The 20,015-nt window shown below is 37.7% G+C and overlaps 1 protein-coding gene across 2 annotated transcripts in view; it reads left to right on the forward strand.

The window, feature by feature from the left end:
- The window catches only part of BAZ1A (bromodomain adjacent to zinc finger domain 1A), an 86,459-nt gene that overhangs the window by 23,944 nt on the left and 42,500 nt on the right, over nucleotides 1-20,015 (forward strand). For both annotated transcript variants that reach the window (XM_025271525.3, XM_025271524.3), the window contains exons 3-4: nucleotides 13,279-13,422; nucleotides 15,735-15,836. In XM_025271525.3, coding sequence (XP_025127310.1) covers nucleotides 13,279-13,422; nucleotides 15,735-15,836 — 246 coding nt within the window. The remainder of the gene's footprint in view (nucleotides 1-13,278; nucleotides 13,423-15,734; nucleotides 15,837-20,015) is intronic.

Raw genomic sequence — 20,015 nt, forward strand, 5'->3', positions numbered from 1 at the left:
AGAGGTGGTAGGGAATATTCTAGTTTAGTATTATACAAAGCCAGATTTTTTGAAATTCATTCATTGAACATTGCATGCTCAGTTTTGTTGTAGGTATTGGGAAGAGGGTAGTGAATAAGACAAGGACTAGGGACTTACATTCAAGTGCAAGAGAGAGAAACACAAATCAGGATAATTTCAGATACTGATGAGTGCTGTAAAGAAAGCAAAACTTGATGGAATAATTTTGAGTCATTTTTTGTTTTAGTCACTTAAATTCAATTCTCTGAAAATCACTGTGCTAGATGCAAGTGTTAATCAAGTGTCAGAAAAGCATAGTACTTATTGTCCTCTTAGCATTATATAGCCTGTTGGTAGTAGGAGTAGAATTTTTAGGGCAAAGATAAGCAAAATACATATGCGTGACTAATGAAAGACTGGATAAGATAAATGCATTACGAGGACATAGAGGGAAGGAGAATGAAGGAAGGGTAGTCATAAGGTGGGCTTCCCTGGTAGCTCAGTGGTAAAGAATCCGCCTGCCAATGCAGGAGATGCAGGAGACGTGGGCTTGGCCCCTGGCTCAGGAAGATCCCCTGAAGAAGGAACTGGTAACTCTCTCCAGTATTCTTGCCTGGGAAATCCCATGGACAGATGAACCTGGGGGACTACAGTCCATGGCGTCACAAAGAATCAGACAGGACTTAGCAACTAAACAACAACACTCAGAAGGTACACACTTCCAGTTATAAGATAAATAAGTACTAAGAATGCAATGTACAACATGATGACTATAGTTAACACTGCTCTATGATATACAGGAAAGTTGTTAAAAGTAAATCCAAGAATTCTCATCACAAGACGAATTTTCTTTTTTTTTTACTTAGGAAACGCTGGGTGTTATATGAGATGCTGAATGTTAGCTAAACCTATTGTGGTAATGATTTTCACTATATATGTAAATCAAACCAGCATGTTGTATGATTTAAGCTTATATGGTGATACAGGTCAATCCAGTTCAGTTCAGTCGCTCAGTTGTGTCCAAGTCTTTGTGACCCCATGGATTGCAGCACGCCAGGCCTTCCTGTCCATCGCCAACTCCTGGAGTTCACTCAAACTCATGTCCATTGAGTCAGTGATGCCATCCAACCATCTCATCCTCTGTCGTCCCCTTCTCCTCTTGCCATCAATCTTTCGCAGCATCAGGGTCTTTTCAGATGAGTCAGTTCTTCACATCAGGTGGCCAAAGTTTTGGAGTTTCAGCTTCAACATCAGTCCTTCCAATTAATGTTTAGGACTGATTTCCTTTAGGAATGACTGGTTTGATCTCCTTGCAGTCCAAGGGACTCTCAACAGTCTTCTCCAACACCGTAGTTCAAAAACATCAATTCTTTGGCACTCAGCTTTCTTTATACTCCAACTCTCACATTCATACACGACTACCTGAAAAACCATAGCTTTGACTAGACAGAACTTTGTTGACAAAGTCATGTCTCTGCTTTTGAATATGCTATCTAGGTTGGTTACAACTTTTCTTCCAAGGAGCAAATGTCTTTTAGTTTAATGGCTGCAATCACCATCTGCAGTGATTTTGGAGCCCAAAAAAATAAGGACTGTCACTGTTTCCATTGTTTTCCCATCTATTTGCCATGATGTGATGGGACCAGATACCATGATCTTAGTTTTCTGAATATTGAGCTTTAAGCCAACTTTTTCACTCTCCACTTTAACTTTCATCAAGAAGCTTTTGAGTTCCTCTTCACTTTCTGTCATAAGGGTGGTGTGATCTGCATATCTGAGGTTATTGATATTTCTCCTGGCAGTCTTGATTCCAGCTTGTGCATCTTAAAGCCCAGCATTTCTCATGATGTACTCTGCATATCATTTAAATAAGCAGGGTGACAATATATAGCCCTGACGTACTCCTTTTCCTATTTGAAACCAGTCTGTTGTTCCATGTCCAATTCTCACTGTTGCTTCCTAACCTGCATACTGACTGGCATTACAGTACGTTTTATTCATTCTATTTGAATGTTAGTGATATATTCACTAGCCAAATAAGACTTCTTGTGCCCCTTTTTTCCAGTTTTATCGAGAAATAATGGAACAAAGCTAGTGGAGGTGATGAAATTCCAGTTGAGCTATTTCAAATCCTAAAAGATGATGCTGTGAAACTGGTGCACTCAATATGCCAGCAAATTTGGAAAACTCAGCAGTGGCCACAGGACTGGAAAAGGTCAGTTTTCATTCCAATCCCAAAGAAAGGCAAAGCCAAAGAATGCTCAAACTACCGCACAATTGCACTCACCTCACACACTAGTAAAGTAATGCTCAAAATTCTCCAAGCCAGGCTTCAACAGTATGTGAACCGTGAACTTCCAGATGTTCAAGCTGGATTTAGACAAGCCAGAGGAACCAGAGATCAAATTGCCAACATCCGTTGGATCATTGAAAAAGCAAGAGAGTTCCAGAAAAACATCTACTTCTGCTTTATTGACTATGCCAAAGCCTTTGACCGTGTGGACCACAACAAACTGTGGAAAATTCTTCAAGAGATGGGAATACCAGACCACCTGACTTGCCTCTTAAGAAATCTGTATGCAGGTCAGGAAGCAACAGTTAGAACTGGACATGGAACAACAGACTGGTTCCAAATCAGGAAAGGAGTACGTCAAGGCTGCATATTGTCACCCTGCTTATTTAACTTATATGCAGAGTACATCTGGGCTTTTTGTTTTTATCAAGAGTCTCCTTAGTTCTTCACTTTCTGCCATAAGGTTGGTGTCATCTGCATATGTGAAGTTATTGATATTTCTCCCGGCAGTCCTGATTCCAGCTTGTCCTTCATCCAGCCCAGCGTTTCTCAGATGTACTCTGCCAAACAAAGCCTTGATGTACTCTGCAAAGCCTTTCTTTGGGATTGGAATGAAAACTGACCTTTTCCAGTCCTATGGCCAATGCTGAGTTTTCCAAATTTTCTGGCATATTGAGCGCACCACTTTCACAGCATCATCTTTTAGGACTTGAAATAGCTCAACTGGAATTCCGTCACCTGCACTAGCTTTGTTGGTAGTGACGCTTCCTTCCTAAGGCCCGCTTGACTTTGCATTCCAAATAAAAGGTACTGTAATGCCAAATTAATTTAGTGCTTCATTAATAATTTCCTGTGATTAACACTAGATGGGCTGATGTTTACCTTTTATCTTTATAAAGATGTATTTGTATTTTTCTTCTTAGCAAGTGATTCAGCATGTTGATTTCATTGTTATCATATTAAATATGCTTATTGACCATAAGGATAACAAAAAATATTCAGATTATTTTGTTTGAGCTTCTAGCTCAAAGAATCTCAGAATGCAGGGAGTAAAAGTATAATTTTGTCATCTTAATTTGTTATATAAAAATCTCTTTGCAAATTCTTATAGTTTTTTATGCCCTGTATTTTATATGTATAGAAGTCATCTCATTTTGTTTGATTTGGCTATCTTGAACTTCTTTCTATGAAAAATAGGGATTTTAAGATGAATTTTTGTGATGTTGAAATGGAAACAAATTCTAGAAAAGGATTTGTTACTCCCTTTTTGCATTACAAAGGACTCTCTGGCTATCTTCTTAGTAGGACCCATCTATATACTTCCGTGAGATCTAACAAATAGACCTACTTCAATTACCCATTTTCATATATATTGTTTTAAGAAAAGCAATAAATATTTTTCTTTTATGTTAAAGAATAAAATGAATAAGTTACATTCAGATAGGGCTTTATCCTAAGTAGTAAACTAATTAATTTTGATTAAGGTACATTGGGCTTCCCTTGTGGCTCAGCTGGTAAAGAATCCACCTGCTGTGCGGGAGACCTGGGTTCGATCCCTGGCTTGGGAAGATCCCTTGGAGAAGGAAAAGGCCACCCACTCCAGTATTTAGGCCTGGAGAATTCCATGAACTGTATAGTCCACGGGGTCGCAAAGAGTCAGACAGGTCTGAGAGACTTTCACTTTCAAGGTACATTACTTTCTTCTGATAAAATTTATCCTTTTTAGTGTATGCTGATGCTAAGTCGCTTCAATCGTGTCCGACTCTGTGCGACCCCATAGACAGCAGCCCATTAGGCTCCTCTGTCCCTGGGATTCTCCAGGCAAGAACACTGGAGTGGGTTGCCATTTCCTTCTCCAATGCATGAAAGTGAAAAGTGAAAGTGAAGTCGCTCGGTCGTGTCCAACTCTTAGCGACCCCATGGACTGCAGCCTACCAGGCTCCTCTGTCCATGGATTTTCCAGGCAAGAGTACTGGAGTGGGGTGCCATTGCCTTCTCCGTTTTAGTGTATAGTTCTGACTTTTGATGCATAGTTGTGTATAAAACATTTATAGTATTTCTTTGTGCCTCTTGTTACTGACGGCACGATCTTAGTTCCCCAGGCCATGGATCGAACCCCTGCCCCCTGCAGTGGCATTTGTGCCTCTGTGTAGTCACCCTTTACCTCCATCTTCTAGACTCAGGCAGCCAGCGATCTGTTTTCTGTCCTCATAATTTTGCCCCTTCAGAATATGAATGTAAATAGAACTTTGGGTCTATCTCTGAACTCCCTTCTATTGAACTGTATGGCCATCCTGCCAAAACTACAGCGTCATTCTTTATTGTAGCTTTTTAGTGATACATATATATTACTTCCATCTTTTACTGATTTTTCCCCCATGATGTGAAATGAATGCTTTTAATATTTTCCTAATGTTTATCATTAGCATTTTTAAACTGAACTTTCTATTTTGAGATAACTGTCGAATCACATGATGTTGTAAAATAATACAGAATAATACACAATTTCCCCCACTGGTGCAGTATCACAACCAGGATATTGACATTACTACAGTCACGGTACAGAATATTTCTGTCACTATAAGGATCCCTCATATTGCTCTTTTATGCCACACCCACAAATCAGAGGTTGTTAAACTTACTTTCCTACTTCAGACTTTGTTTTCTGGAACAAATCTGACTTGAAAAATCTGTATTGCCCATGACAAGGTAACTTTCAAGTTTGAAAATCTTAACTCAGCTTTTTTGGCTGAATTGAAGAATACAGTACTCTGACTCAAAATAAACTTAACATATGTCAAGTTATAAACTGATTACTGTTTAATAAATAGAATACCTGATGGATTGCTCATATCACTTTTCTTTATCAGCTGGTATTTGACTCATGTGCCTATAATAGGACAAATATTGGTGTTATTAACAAAATAGGAATTTCTGTCTCACACAGAACCAAGTGCAGAAGTTGTAGTGTAAGGGCAGATCCACAAAGCTGTCAGGAGCCCAGGCTTTTTCCCGTGTTCTGCTCTTTCACCCCACGGTTGTGGCATTGTTCTTTTGCTCAGGACGGCAGTAAGATAGAGGAAAGGCAAGAAGGCCTGCTTCTCTTCCTTGCCTAGCCATCCTTCACACTGAGGCCAAGTTAAGTGCTCTAAAGTACTACTAGCATTTTGAAACAGAAGTCACTTGCTGCTGAGTCTGTCATGGCTTTTCATTATGTTTGATGTTTTGTTTTTTCTGATCTGCATATGTTGGTCTTTCCTCCTCACAAGGTTATCGTTTCTTTTGGTGTCAACATAAAGCTGAGCCCACAAACACCTTGAATACCTATTAACTTGAATACACTAGTTGGAATTTTATATAAAGTATTTTGGTGAGACTTTCATTAATTTAATTGAAATTAACCAAACTTAATCATGTGGCTTTAACATGATAATTTTGAATACTAAAGAGTTTAAACAGTATATTGATACTATCCAAGTGTTTGAAACTTTGGAGATACGTAGGATATATAGCCCATATCTTAAATCTAGAATTCTTCTTTCTAGAGATTTTTATTCGCTATATGTATCCTTTAATAAAAGATTTAGTCTTTAGTAAGAATCTAATGATTCTAGTTGTCTTAGGATATTTAGGCTTATAATAAGTCAGATGCCAATTGGAGAAATAATAAGATGTGGTTGTCAGGTCCACAAAGAGCCTCAGAGCAGTTCAGGATGAAACATTCTTTGAGCTACTCTGATCAATTTGTCTAAAAAGTGAGAGATTACAAAGCAACCTTTCCTGACCTCTTCTTCCCCACTGACAAGTAATCAACATAATTCACAGTCTTTTTGTTTGAAGTAGCAAACTTGTTGAGTGGTCTAGTTTCCTCCACTTAAAATGAGGTATCACTTAACCTTTGGTTTTTTTAAACTCTAAACTTCAAATTAAGCAGGTTTTACTCTGTTTCTACCTATAAACTTGAAGTAATTATTCAAGCATAACATTTTTAAAATAAATGTTCTTGGCACCTGGATTTCGAGGAAATAAAAGGTAGCACAGGTAAGCAGGTGTGAAGCACGCCATCAGTTCAGCATTTTCCGTTTTTAGAGACCCAAACAGAGAAGGACAATCTTTTATGTCAAGCAGGTCTCCCTAGGTTTCTAGTCTTCTTTTCTTTTGCTGTTAATTATTTATCTTCTACCCAAATGCCTTGTAAATGTATGTTTCTTCTAGAATTTACTTTTATATTAATTAATTTGTATTTTGGGATATAAATTGAACTATGTGCATGCATGTGTGCAGAGTTGCTTCCGTCATGTCCGACTCTGTGGCCCACCAGGTTCCTCTGTCCTTGGGATTTTCCAGGCAACAATACTGGAGTGGGTTGCCATGCCCTCCTTCAGGGGATCTTCCCAACCCAGGGTTCGAATCCACATTTCTTACGTCTCCTGCATTGGCAGACATGTTCTTTACCACTAGTACCACATAGGAAGCCCCAAATTGAACTATAACTATTATTAAATGACTATTAAAACAAAAACAACTCTTTTGGGGAAAGACATATACCATTCCAGAATATTCTCATAGAAGACTGTTTGCAATTTAGGTGGTCACTATTAGAAATTTATAACTAACTTCTGCTATATCCTCATCCTGTGCTTGCTGCTGTTCCACAGACTTGCTTTCATTCTGAACCATGTTTTAAGTTTGAAATGTGTTTTGGAGAGGCTCCAAAAGTGCCTCTTGACTACCTGGGCTTAAAGCTCTGAACTACTCTTGTGTCAGTATAGTGTTGTGTTCCCCTTACCTCCAGTAATAGAATGGAAGATTAGAAAATATATGGGCTTCACATATATACCATTATTGGTTGTGTGACTATAAGCAAATGATTTAACTTCTCTGACTCTGAATTTCATCTTCTGAAAAACCTGTCCCGTGAGGAGCTGATACAAGGAGAGCACTTTGTGTCAGTTAGGTACTTATCTGGCACACAGGAGCTCTAGTAATAATGAGGACCGTCTCTTGATTGTCATTCTCTACTCTGTCCTCAAATAATGGAGCATAATTTTAGAGTTGCCATACTCGCCAAGACCCACTAGCTTGGTCTTAATTCATGATCCTTTAACCTTTTTTTAAACCCCAATCTTTTTTGAACTCCCTAGAACTAAGAAATTACAGCAAGTGGATTTGAAAGAGAGTCTCTTTGGAAATCTATTAGAACATGTTGACTTGACATCTTGCAGTTAACTGAAGTTTAGACAGGCACCAATGAGAGGCCCAACCTTGATTAGATTAGCAAAGCTTGACCTATGGTTTGGGTGTGGTGCGAAGTTATAGTAGCACTGATAGTAACTAGTATAATTTATATATAAAACATTTACTACATTATAAGCAATGTCTGTTGGAAAACACAGCAGTGGCCACAGGACTGGAAAAGGTCAGTTTTCATCCCATTCCCAAAGAAAGGCAATGCCAAAGAATGCTCAAACTACCACGCAATTGCACTCATCTCACATACTAGTAAAGTAATGCTCAAAGTTCTCCAAGCCAGGCTTCAGCTATACATGAACTGTGAACTTCTAGATGTTCAAGCTGGTTTTAGAAAAGGCAAAGGAACCAGAGATCAAATTGCCAACATCTGCTGGATCATCAAAAAGCAAGAGAGTTCCAGAAAAACATCTATTTCTGCTTTATTGACTATGCCAAAGCCTTCGACTTGTGTGGATCACAGTAAACTGGAAAATTCTGAATGAGATGGGAATACAGACCACCCCACCTGCCTCTTGAGAAACCTGTATGCAGGTTAGGAAGCAAAAGTGAGACCTAGACATGGAACAACAGACTGGTTCCAAATAGGAAAAGGAGTACGTCAAGGCTGTATATTGTCACCCTGCTTATTTAACTTGTATGCAGAGTACATCATGAGAAATGCTGGGCTGGAAGAAGCACAAGCTGGAATCAAGATTGCCAGGAGAAATATCAATAAGCTCAGATATGCAGATGACACCACCCTTATGGCAGAAAGCAAAGAAGAACTAAAGAGCCTCTTGATGAAAGTGAAAGAGGAGAGTGGAAAAAGTTGGCTTAAAGCTCAACATTCAGAAAACTAAGATCATGGCATCCAGTCACATCACGTCTTGGCAAATAGATGGGGAAATGGTGGGAACAGTGTCAGACTTTATTTTTTTAGGCTCCAAAATCACTGCAGATGGTGACTGCAGCCATGAAATTAAAAGACGCTTACTCCTTGGAAGGAAAGTTACGACCAACCTAGATAGCATATTCAAAAGCAGAGACATTACTTTGTCAACAAAGATCCATCTAGTCAAGGCTATGGTTTCTCCAGGAGTCATTGGAGAAGACTCTTGAGAGTCCCTTGGACTGCAAGGAGATCTAACCAGTCCATCCTAAAAGAGATCAGTCCTGGGTGTTCATTGGAAGGACTGATGTTGAAGCTGAAACTCCAATACTTTGGCTCCCTCATGCAAAGAGCAGACTCATTTGAAAAGGCCCTGATGCTGGGAGGGATTGGGGGCAGGAGGAGAAGGGGATGACAGGATGAGATGGTTGGATGGCATCATCAACTCAATGGACATGAATTTGGGTAAACTCCAGGAGTTGATGATGGACAGGGAGGCCTGGCCTGCTGCAGTTCATGGGGTCGCAGAGTCAGACACAACTGAGCGACTGAACTGAACTGAACTGAAGCAATGTCTCTATAAAGCTGTGCTGATTTCCTTCTCCCTTATTTCTCTGCCAGGGAATTGTATTTCTGTCTGTTAATTTTCTGTCAGTTTTAAATGACTTAGTTCTTAAATTATTGTAGCTCTGTGGGCCCTACAGGAATCAGACTGTTCCCTTCAGTGGGCTGTCAGACCATTTAGGCACCACACCGATGTCCCTGTGCCCAGCATAGATGCATTTGTTTCTTCTCTGGTGGCCACCACTCCGGCCACTTAGGGGCATGCACCTGGACTCTGCCAAATGAAAACCACCCCTTTTTCTAATCTGAAGAAGCTTGCTGCAGGTTCATGAAAAGCCTCCTTTATCACCTCCTGTAACTCTGAGCCGTATAATCCTGGAATGTCGTACCTAGGCCCTTCAGAGTTGGTTCCATTTGATTATTGCTTATTTTTGTGCAGTTCATGTCACTAAATTACAGAACCTTTTAACCATCAGACTACATAATTTCCTGTAGATGTTCCTCTTTAGAAACACTGTTTTGTTTCTATCAGCCAGTGGTGAAAGTTGACCTGCAGTTCTTTTGACACCATTTCCATTTGCTTGGTAGGCTTGGTTTTTGGGCCTTCTTCAGCTTTACTGTTGGGACAGAAAAAAAGTTTTTTTCTCAGTTGTGGTAAATAAACATAAACTTCACCGTTGTAACAATTTCTAAGTGTATAGCTTAGTGGCATTAAGTACATTCACAGTGTTGTGTAAGCATCACTACTATTGCAAGAACTTTTTCATCATCCCAAACAGAAACTCGGTACCCATTAAGCAATAACTCCCCATTTCTCCCTCCTTTCTGCCCCTGGTAACCTTTATTCTACTTTAAGTCTCTGCAAATTTGCCTGGATACTTAAATAAGTGAAGTCATACAATATTTGGTTTTTTGTGTTTGGCTTATTTCACTGAGCATAACGTTTTCAAGGTTCATCTGTGTTATAATATGTATCAGAAGTTTATCCCTTTTTATGGCTGAATACTATTCCATTGTATGTGTATATACTGCATTTTTTAATCTATTCATTTGTTGATAGATACTTGAGTTGTTTCTACCTTTTGGCTATTGTGAATAATGTCATTATGAACATTGGTGTACAAGTATCTGTTGAGTTCCTATTTTCAGTTCTTTGGGGTGTGTGTATGTATATATATATATATATATGTATACATATACATACACATAGATGTATATATATGTGTATATATACATACACATAGAAGGGGAATCTCTGGGTCAAAGGATAATTCACTAATTTTTTTAGGAACTTTCATATTGTTTTCCATAGCAGCTGCATCAGTTTACATTCCTACCAGTAGTGTACAAGGGTTCCAGTTTCTCTATCCTTCTCAGTACTTTCTTTTTTTAATAATAGCCATCTTAATGAGTATGAAATGGTATCTCATTGCAGTTTTGATTTTTCATTTCCTTCATGACTAATGATTCTGAGCATTTTTTCATGTGCTTATTGACTATTTGTATCCTTTTTGGAGAAATGTCTGTTTAGATCCTTGGCCCATTTTTTAATTAGTTTGATTTTCGTTTTGTTTTTAGTTTTAAGGTTTCTTTTGTTCTTTTGTCTGGTTTGTGCATGAGGGTAATGCTGGCCTTAGGAAACGAATTAAGAACTGTTCTCTCCTTTTCAGTCTTTTGGAAGATTTTGAGAAGAATTGGTATTAATTCTTTAAAAGTTTGGTAGAACCTACCAGTGAAACCATCTGGTCCTGTACATTTCTTTGTTGGGACGCTTTTGATTACTGATTCAGCCCTCGTAATAGTTATAGATCCATTTAGATTTTCTGTTTCTTCTTAAGTCAATTTGTGTGTTTCTAAGAACTTATCCATTTCATCTAGGTTATCCAGTTTGTTAGCATATAGTTAGTGCATGGTATTCTCTTATAATCTCTTCCAACTTTTACTTCTGGTTTTAATAATTTGAGTCTTTCCTCAATTCTTTTTTAGAAGTAGATTAGTAAGGAGTCATATATGATGCTTGAAATGAATTGAGGGAGGGAGATGAAATGCTTAAGGATTTTGTATTCACCCACATAGTCTATATTTTATTGATTCTTAAACCTCAGGGTTCTGTGAAACCAGTTGTTTTTTTCTATTTGTGTACAGTGCAAAATTCCTAGCAGAGAATCCATGGTCTTGATTTCCTTTGCCAACCCACTCCAGTATCCTTCCCTGGGAAATCTCATGGACAGAAGAGCCTGGTAGGGTATAATCTATGGGGTTGCAAAAGAGTTGGACATGATTTAGTGATGAAACAACAACAAATAGCAATATTAGATTTTGTCCTAAAGGAGAATATAAGCAAGCATATGCTAAAATGTACACTAATGAAAATAAGTTCAGTTATCTTGTAAAAATCAATCAGCTTCCCAAAATGAATCAGCTCTAAATATACTGTTTGTCTTTCTGGAATTGTGGGCTTCTGTTTTGACTATAAATACAACATTTTATTTTGAAAATGTAGGCAAAATGCCAAATTATCAGTTTATAGGAAAAAGGAAAGATTATAAACAAGTAAACCTGAGATTGGGCTAGGTGCAGCAGGAATAAGAGAACAAATTGCCTCTAGAACCCTTGCTGTCTCTCCTCTCTTCTCTCACTGCACAATGACCTGTTGCACATGGCAGGAAACACGGCTGCTGGCAGCCCTGGAATTTTACATTGTACAGATTCCATGATGGGAGAGGAGCTGATTTTTACTTTCTTGATTGCAAATGTTTAAATCTTGTAAAAGATATATTGACTCAGCAAAAAGGTACCCACGGGGTAGCAACTGACTCTGGCCAGGGTCTTGTGGAAGCATGTCAGCTCTACTATTGATAGAGGTGAAGTATGGAGGGAATGAAGTTCCTGGAAGAGGAGGGCTGAGTGGGCAGGCAGCTTTAAGAATGCCCATAATGTATCAAAACTTGTTTATGGTATGGGATAACCAAATGAATGATACAGTGAGTAGATTGTCTAATTTTGAGCCGCTGTTTCTCAGAGACTAGGGGTTTATCCCATTTTTAGGTGTATATATGCCTTATAGATTCTTAGTTAGTTAATACCTTGGATTGCCTGAGACTTGTAGAGGTGCCATAGATAAAATTCCAGAAATGCCCTCTCTTTTTTTTAGTTAGTGTGTGTTAGTCACTCAGTCATGTTCGACTCTGCGACCCCATGGACTGTAGCCCGCCAGGCTCCTCTGTCCATGGGATTTTCCAGACAAGAATACTGGAGTGGATTGCCATTTCCTTCTCCAGGAGATCTTCCCAACCCAAGAATCAAACCCAGGTCTCCTGCACTGTAGGCAGATTCTTGACTCTCTGCACCACCTATACCTTGCTATTACTTGTGACTTTTGTTTTTTAGCAACTTAAGATATATTTCACATACCATAAAAGTCACCCATTTAAAGTATATAGTTCAGTGGCTTTTAGTATATTCATAGAATTGTACAACCATCACTACGAACTAATTTTAGAACATTTTAAACTCTTCGCAAAAGAAGCCCATACTCATTAGCAGTCACTGCCGATTACGCTGCTCTTTCACCTTCTCCCTTATTCCCCTTTACCTTCAGGTTCCTTGCAACCACTCATCTACTTTCCCTGTTCTGAATGTTTCATATAAATGGGATCATATATTATATGACCTTTTCAGTCTTGTTTCCTTAATTTACCGTAATGTTTTAAAGGTTCATCCATACTAGAGCACGCATCAGTATTTCATTCCTATTTTTTGCTGAATAATGTTCAGTTGTAGGGCTTACCAAGTTTAAATTACTTATCAATTGAAAATTGGTAAAAATGAGATTGAGGAATATCTCAGTTGTGGTGAGTGAGTCTGAAATTGCAGCCCATAAAATCCAGATACAGCAGGCAGAGGTAAGGGAAGCCAAAATGTTACTATGAGAAAGGTTATGAGCAGGAGAATTTCAGAATTTAAAATATTGAATGCTTAAAAAAAAAAACTCTCATAATACCAATCTGTATAATGAGATATTATGCAATAATTAATTTTCTAAACTTTAGTGATAAATTGCTAGGAATCTTGATAAACTGACTTTTAAAATAAGTGTGTATTCTTTTAATTATAGCTAACCTTTACTTAAATTGGCTGTTTCTTAAATTGACGGTTTTCTTTTGTACTAAATTGGTTATATTAATCAGCCATAGTTTCTGCAAAATTGCTTTTTACTTGTTCAAAATAGATTGCTCTGAAATGTTTGATTATAAAATATCAAATGACTTATATTTTTAAATGTCCCGTTTTCTTTCAGATTACAGTGTAGGATTTTGGAAGTCCTTCCTCCATCACACCAGAATGGTTTTGCTAATGGACATGTCAGCAGTGTAGATGGAGAAACTATTGTCATTAGTGATAGTGATGATTCAGAAACACAAAACAGTTCTTTTCAAAATGGGTAAGCGATTTTTATCAACTTTTAAAATGTACGAATTCTTTGGCTGTCCACATACTGCCAGGGGCCCAGGTTCAGTCCCTGGTTGGGGAACTAAGTTCCCACAAGCCACACACAACTTAAATAAATAAACAAAAGTATATGTTATGTATGTATGTATGTCAGATTGGGTACTGATAACCCAGTGAAGTAACTTTTTCTTCTTTCTAGCCATACACGTATATACTGTGCATCTAGACCATGTGGTTCAACAACACATGTTAGAGTTTGCAAAATTGAAATTTACCTAGTTAATTCCAGTCAGCTATTGAAGAGCAAGTGAAGCTCACTTCATTTACTTAACACTTATACATTCCACTTTTGTTTACTTGGAAAAATTCATTCTGTACTTTATTTTTCACTTTATGGTGTATATAGTAAAGAAACTCGGAGAAGGCAATGGCACCCTGCTCCAGCACTCTTGCCTGGAAAATCCCATGGATGGAGGAGCTGGGAAGGCTGGAGTCCATGGAGTCGCTGAGGGTCAGACACGACTGAGCGACTTCCCTTTCATTTTTCACTTTCATGCATTGGAGAAGGAAATGGCAACCCACTCCAGTGTTCTTGCCTGGAGAATCCCAGGGACGGGGAAGCCTGGTGGGCTGCCGTCTATGGGGTCGCGCAGAGTCCGACATAACTTAAGCAACTTAGCAGCAGCAGCAGCAGTAAAGAAACTGTAACTTTCTGAGCTTTATGTTTCACTTTATAGTGCAGGTAGTAAAGAAACTAACTCTGAAATTCAGTCAGTTGACAGTTTTGGTCAGCTGAGTGTTCTCGGAGAAAATTATATAAATCCAGATAGATTGACTCTGCAGTGTGTGTACTGTATTTGTATCACTTTGTATCTTACTTTCTTTGCCCAGTGCTTCTCTTTATCATCCTTTCATATCATTTTTTTCTCTATAACCTCCACTTATATCCCCTTTACATTTACACTGGCATTCTAGAGGCAGCTTTTCTAGAATCTAACCATTTCTCTCTGCTGCTGCTGCTGCTGCTAAGTCGCTTCAGTCTTGTCCAACTCTGTGCAACCCCATAGACGGCAGCCCACCAGGCTCCCCCGTCCCTGGGATTCTCCAGGCAAGAACACTGAAGTGGGTTGCCATTTCCTCCTCCAATGCAGGAAAGTGAAAAGTGAAAGCAACCCCATTTCTCTCTACTACCGTCTTATTCTGTCCTGCCAACATTTTTTCCCACTTAGTCTATTGCGTTGCAGTTTTCTAACTGATATCCCTGTTTTCACTCTATCTGTGTGTTCACAGCCAAGATGATCCTTCAGAAGTATTAAGTTAAATCATCATCACTCCAGTATTCAGAATCCTCTGGTGTCTTTATTCAGAGTAAAATTAAAGCCCTTCATGGTGACCCCATCATCTGTCCCTGCTTTTACCTCTCTGACTGGACCTTCTTTTTTTTCTCCCTATTTATTCTGCTTCTTGTGCAAACCATGCATGCTTCTCTGTCAGGACCTTTACACACTCTTTCTCTCTTACTTTAAAAACTCATATCCCCAAGGTTTTTCTCATGAGTTGCTCACTCATTTTTTTCAGATCTCTGCTTACATGTCAACTTTTTGGAAGGCCTACCTGGTCAATTTATTGGGGACCATCACCCTATATGAAATAGGAACCTTTCACTCTATGTATTCTATTCCCTTCATAGCAGTTAACCACCTACCCTGTTGTGTATTTTGTCTCCTTACTGTATTTCTATTTTGCTCACCACTGAATCCTTAATCTTTATTAGTATATGGCACATGGTAGGCTCTTAACTATTTAGTGAATGGATAGATGGATGGATGAATGAATGAATGTACCCTCAAAGGGCAGGAAAAATGAGAAATTGGTGGGGGTGGGAATTAAATGTGTAGGCTTTTTGCTAGTTCTTGAAACAAGGTAAACTATATTATCCCTACTTTTGCTCTTGGATTACATAGCTATGAAGAAGAAAGTAAATCCAAGAAGAAGTAAATCGAGAGCTATTTGTCTGTTTATAAATTTATCTAACCTAAACTGGGTATTCTGCTTATTTATCTGTAGTTAATATCTTCACTCAGGAAAACTTATTGAATGAGCAATTAAAGTACCTATCTAACAAAATAGCGCTTTGTACTATTTTGGCTAATAAAATAGTGAGGCATATCAGTAACATAAAATCATAATGAAAAGTTAAATGCATTAAATTCTGTTATAGTATGTTTTTCAAAACTAGACTTCATTTAAAATATCTTGTTTCCAAACAAATTATTAACTTATTCATATCTTTGCTTTTTTTAGAAAGAAAAAAGATGCAATCGATCCCTTATTATTCAAGTACAAGGTGCAACCCACTAAAAAAGAATTGTATGAGTGTGCTATTGTTAAGGCAACACAAATCAGGTAAAATTCTGTATCTTCTCTATGCTGGTTTAAAGTAGAATAATTATATTGTTCAGTTTATGGGCTAATGAATAGTATAGTTGAGATGACCAGTGTTTTCCTAATTCATTACTGAGTTTTTTCCTTTTTTTGCTTTTAGCTCAAAATATGTTTTTTTTTTTTAATTTTCTCATGTTTTCTTTTTTTTTATTTTATTTAACTTTACAATATTGTATGGTTTTGCCATATATCAAAATGAATCTGCCACAGGTATACATGTGTTCCCCATCCTGAACCCTCCTCCCTCCCCATACCATCCCTCTGGGTCGTCCCAGTGCACCAGCCCCAAGCATCCAGTATCGTGCATCGAACCTGGACTGGCGACTCATTTCATGTATGATATTATACATATTTCAATGCCATTCTCCCAAATCATCCCACCCTCTCCTTCTCCCACAGAGTCCAAAAGACTGTTCTATACATCAGTGTCTCTTTTGCTATCTCATATACAGGGTTATTGTTACTATCTTTTTAAATTCCATATATATGCGTTAGTATACTGTATTGGTGTTTTTCTTTCTGGCTTACTTCACTCTGTATAATAGGCTCCAGTTTCATCCACCTCATTAGAACTGACTCAAATGTATTCTTTTTAATGGCTGAGTAATATTCCATTGTGTATATGTACCACAGCTTTCTTATCCATTCATCTGCTGATGGACATCTAGGTTGCTTCCATGTCCTGGCTATTATAAACAGTGCTGCGATGAACATTGGGGTACACGTGTCTCTTTCCCTTCTGGTTTCCTCAGTGTGTATGCCCAGCAGTGGGATTGCTGGATCATAAGGCAGTTCTATTTCCAGTTTTTTAAGGAATCTCCACACTGTTCTCCATAGTGGCTGTACTAGTTTGCATTCCCACCAACAGTGTAAGAGGGTTCCCTTTCCTCCACACCCTCTCCAGCATTTATTGCTTGTAGACTTTTGGATCACAGCCATTCTGACTGGCGTGAAATGGTATCTCATAGTGGTTTTGATTTGCGTTTCTCTGATAATGAGTGATGTTGAGCATCTTTTCATGTGTTTGTTAGCCATCTGTATGTCTTCTGTGGAGAAATGTCTATTTAGTTCTTTGGCCCATTTTTTGATTGGGTCCTTTATTTTTCTGGAGTTGAGCTGCAGGAGTTGCTTGTATATTTTTGAGATTAGTTGTTTATCAGTTGCTTCATTTGCTATTATTTTCTCCCATTCTGAAGACTGTCTTTTCACCTTGCTTATAGTTTCCTTTGTTGTGCAGAAGCTTTTAAGTTTAATTAGGTCCCATTTGTTTATTTTTGCTTTTATTTCCAATATTCTGGGAGGTGGGTCATAGAGGATCCTGCTGTGATGTATGTCGGAGAGTGTTTTGCCTATGTTTTCCTCTAGGAGTTTTATAGTTTCTGGTCTTACATTTAGATCTTTAATCCATTTTGAGTTTATTTTTGTGTATGGTGTTAGAAAGTGCTCTACTTTCATTCTTTTACAAGTGGTTGACCAGTTTTCCCAACACCACTTGTTAAAGAGATTGTCTTTAATCCATTTTATATTCTTGCCTCCTTTGTCAAAGATAAGGGGTCCATATGTGCGTGGATTTATCTCTGGGCTTTCTATTTTGTTCCATTGATCTATATTTCTGTCTTTGTGCCAGTACCATACTGTCTGGATGACTGTGGCTTTGTAGTAGAGCCTGAAGTCAGGCAGGTTGATTCCTCCAGTTCCATTCTTCCTTCTCAAGATAGCTTTGGCTATTAGAGGTTTTTTGTATTTCCATACAAATTGTGGAATTATTTGTTCCAGCTCTGTGAAGAATACCGTTGGTAGCTTGATAGGGATTGCATTGAATCTATAAATTGCTTTGGGTAGTATACTCATTTTCACTATATTGATTCTTCCAATCCATGAACATGGTATATTTCTCCATCTATTAGTGTCCTCTTTGATTTCTTTCACCAGTGTTTTATAGTTTTCTATATATAGGTCTTTAGTTTCTTTAGGTAGATATATTCCTAAGTATTTTATTCTTTCCGTTGCAATGGTGAATGGAATTGTTTCATTAATTTCTCTTTCTGTTTTCTCATTATTAGTGTATAGGAATGCAAGGGATTTCTGTGTGTGGATTTTATATCATGCAACTTTACTATAATCATTGATTAGTTCTAGTAATTTTCTGGTGGAGTCTTTAGGGTTTTCTATGTAGAGGATCATGTCATATGCGAACAGTGAGAGTTTTACTTCTTCTTTTCCAATTTGGATTCCTTTTATTTCTTTTTCTGCTCTGATTGCTGTGGCCAAAACTTCCAAAACTATGTTGAATAGTAATGGTGAAAGTGGGCACCCTTGTCTTGTTCCTGACTTTAGAGGAAATGCTTTCAATTTTTCACCATTGAGGATAATGTTTGCTGTGGGTTTGTCATATATAGCTTTTATTATGTTGAGGTATGTTCCTTCTATTCCTTCTTTCTGGAGAGTTTTTATCATAAATGGATGTTGAATTTTGTCAAAGGCTTTCTCTGCATCTATTGAGATAATCATATGGCTTTTATTGTTCAATTTGTCAATGTGGTGTATTACCTTGATTGATTTGCAGATATTGAAGAATCCTTGCATCCCTGGGATAAAGCCCACTTGGTCATGGTGTATGATCTTTTTAATGTGTTGTTGGATTCTGATTGCTAGAATTTTGTTAAGGATTTTTGCATCTATGTTCATCAGTGATATTGGCCTGTAGTTTTCTTTTTTTGTGGCATCTTTGTCAGGTTTTGGTATTAGGGTGATGGTGGCCTCATAGAATGAGTTTGGAAGTTTACCTTCCTCTGCAATTTTCTGGAACAGTTTGAGTAGGATAGGTGTTAGCTTAATGGCAACGGGATCATACTTATAAATAATTACCTTAAACGTAAATCGGCTGAATGCCCCAACCAAAAGACAAAGACTGGCTGAATGGATACAAAAACAAGACCCCTACATATGTTGTCTACAAGAGACCCACCTCAAAACAGGGGACACATATAGACTGAAAGTGAAGGGCTGGAAAAAGATTTTCCATGCAAATAGGGACCAAAAGAAAGCAGGAGTAGTAATACTCATATCAGATAAAATAGACTTTAAAACAAAGGCTGTGAAAGAGACAAAGACAGTCACTACATAATGATCAAAGGATCAATCCAAGAAGAAGATATAATAATTATAAATATATATGCACCCAACATAGGAGCACCGCAATATGTAAGACAAATGCTAACAAGTATGAAAGGAGAAATTAACAATAACACAATAATAGTGGGAGACTTTAATACCCCACTCACACCTATGGATAGATCAACTAAACAGAAAATTAACAAGGAAACACAAACTTTAAACGATACAATAGACCAGTTAGACCTAATTGATATCTATAGGACATTTCATCCCAAAACAATGAATTTCAGCTTTTTCTCAAGCGTACACGGAACCTTCTCCAGGATAGATCACATCCTGGGCCATAAATCTAGTCTTGGTAAATTCAAAAAAATTGAAATCATTCCAAACATCTTTTCTGACCACAATGCAGTAAGATTAGATCTCAATTACAGGAGAAAAGCTATTAAAAATTCCAACATATGGAGGCTGAACAACACGCTGCTGAATAACCAACAAATCACAGAAGAAATCAAAAAAGAAATCAAAATTTGCGTAGAAACGAATGAAAATGAAAACACAACAACCCAAAACCTGTGGGACACTGTAAAAGCAATCCTAAGGGGAAAGTTCATAGCAATACAGGCATACCTCAAGAAACAAGAAAAAAGTCAAATAAATAATCTAACTCCACACCTAAAGCAACTAGAAAAGGAAGAAATGAAGAACACCAGGGTTAGTAGAAGGAAAGAAATCTTAAAAATTAGGTCAAAATATGTTTTTTATATAACGTAACCCCCTATTTAATATTTTTCACTTTTCTATTTAATTTTTGACTTATACTTTCAATATAATTCTGCTAGATCTTGGTTACGGTCTTATTAACTCATTTTCTTCTTAATTGGCAAACCAGAGATTATAAGATGGGAAAGTTATGCTTGATAATAGAAGATGTAATTGACTTGCAGCTCTTTGTTAGCATCAAATGATAATACTATTCCTATAATAAAAGAGATAGTAATACTCCTCTAAGGTAGCCTTACT

The sequence above is a fragment of the Bubalus bubalis genome, chromosome 20 (assembly GCF_019923935.1).
Source record: "Bubalus bubalis isolate 160015118507 breed Murrah chromosome 20, NDDB_SH_1, whole genome shotgun sequence".
Taxonomy (NCBI): Eukaryota; Metazoa; Chordata; class Mammalia; order Artiodactyla; family Bovidae; genus Bubalus; species Bubalus bubalis.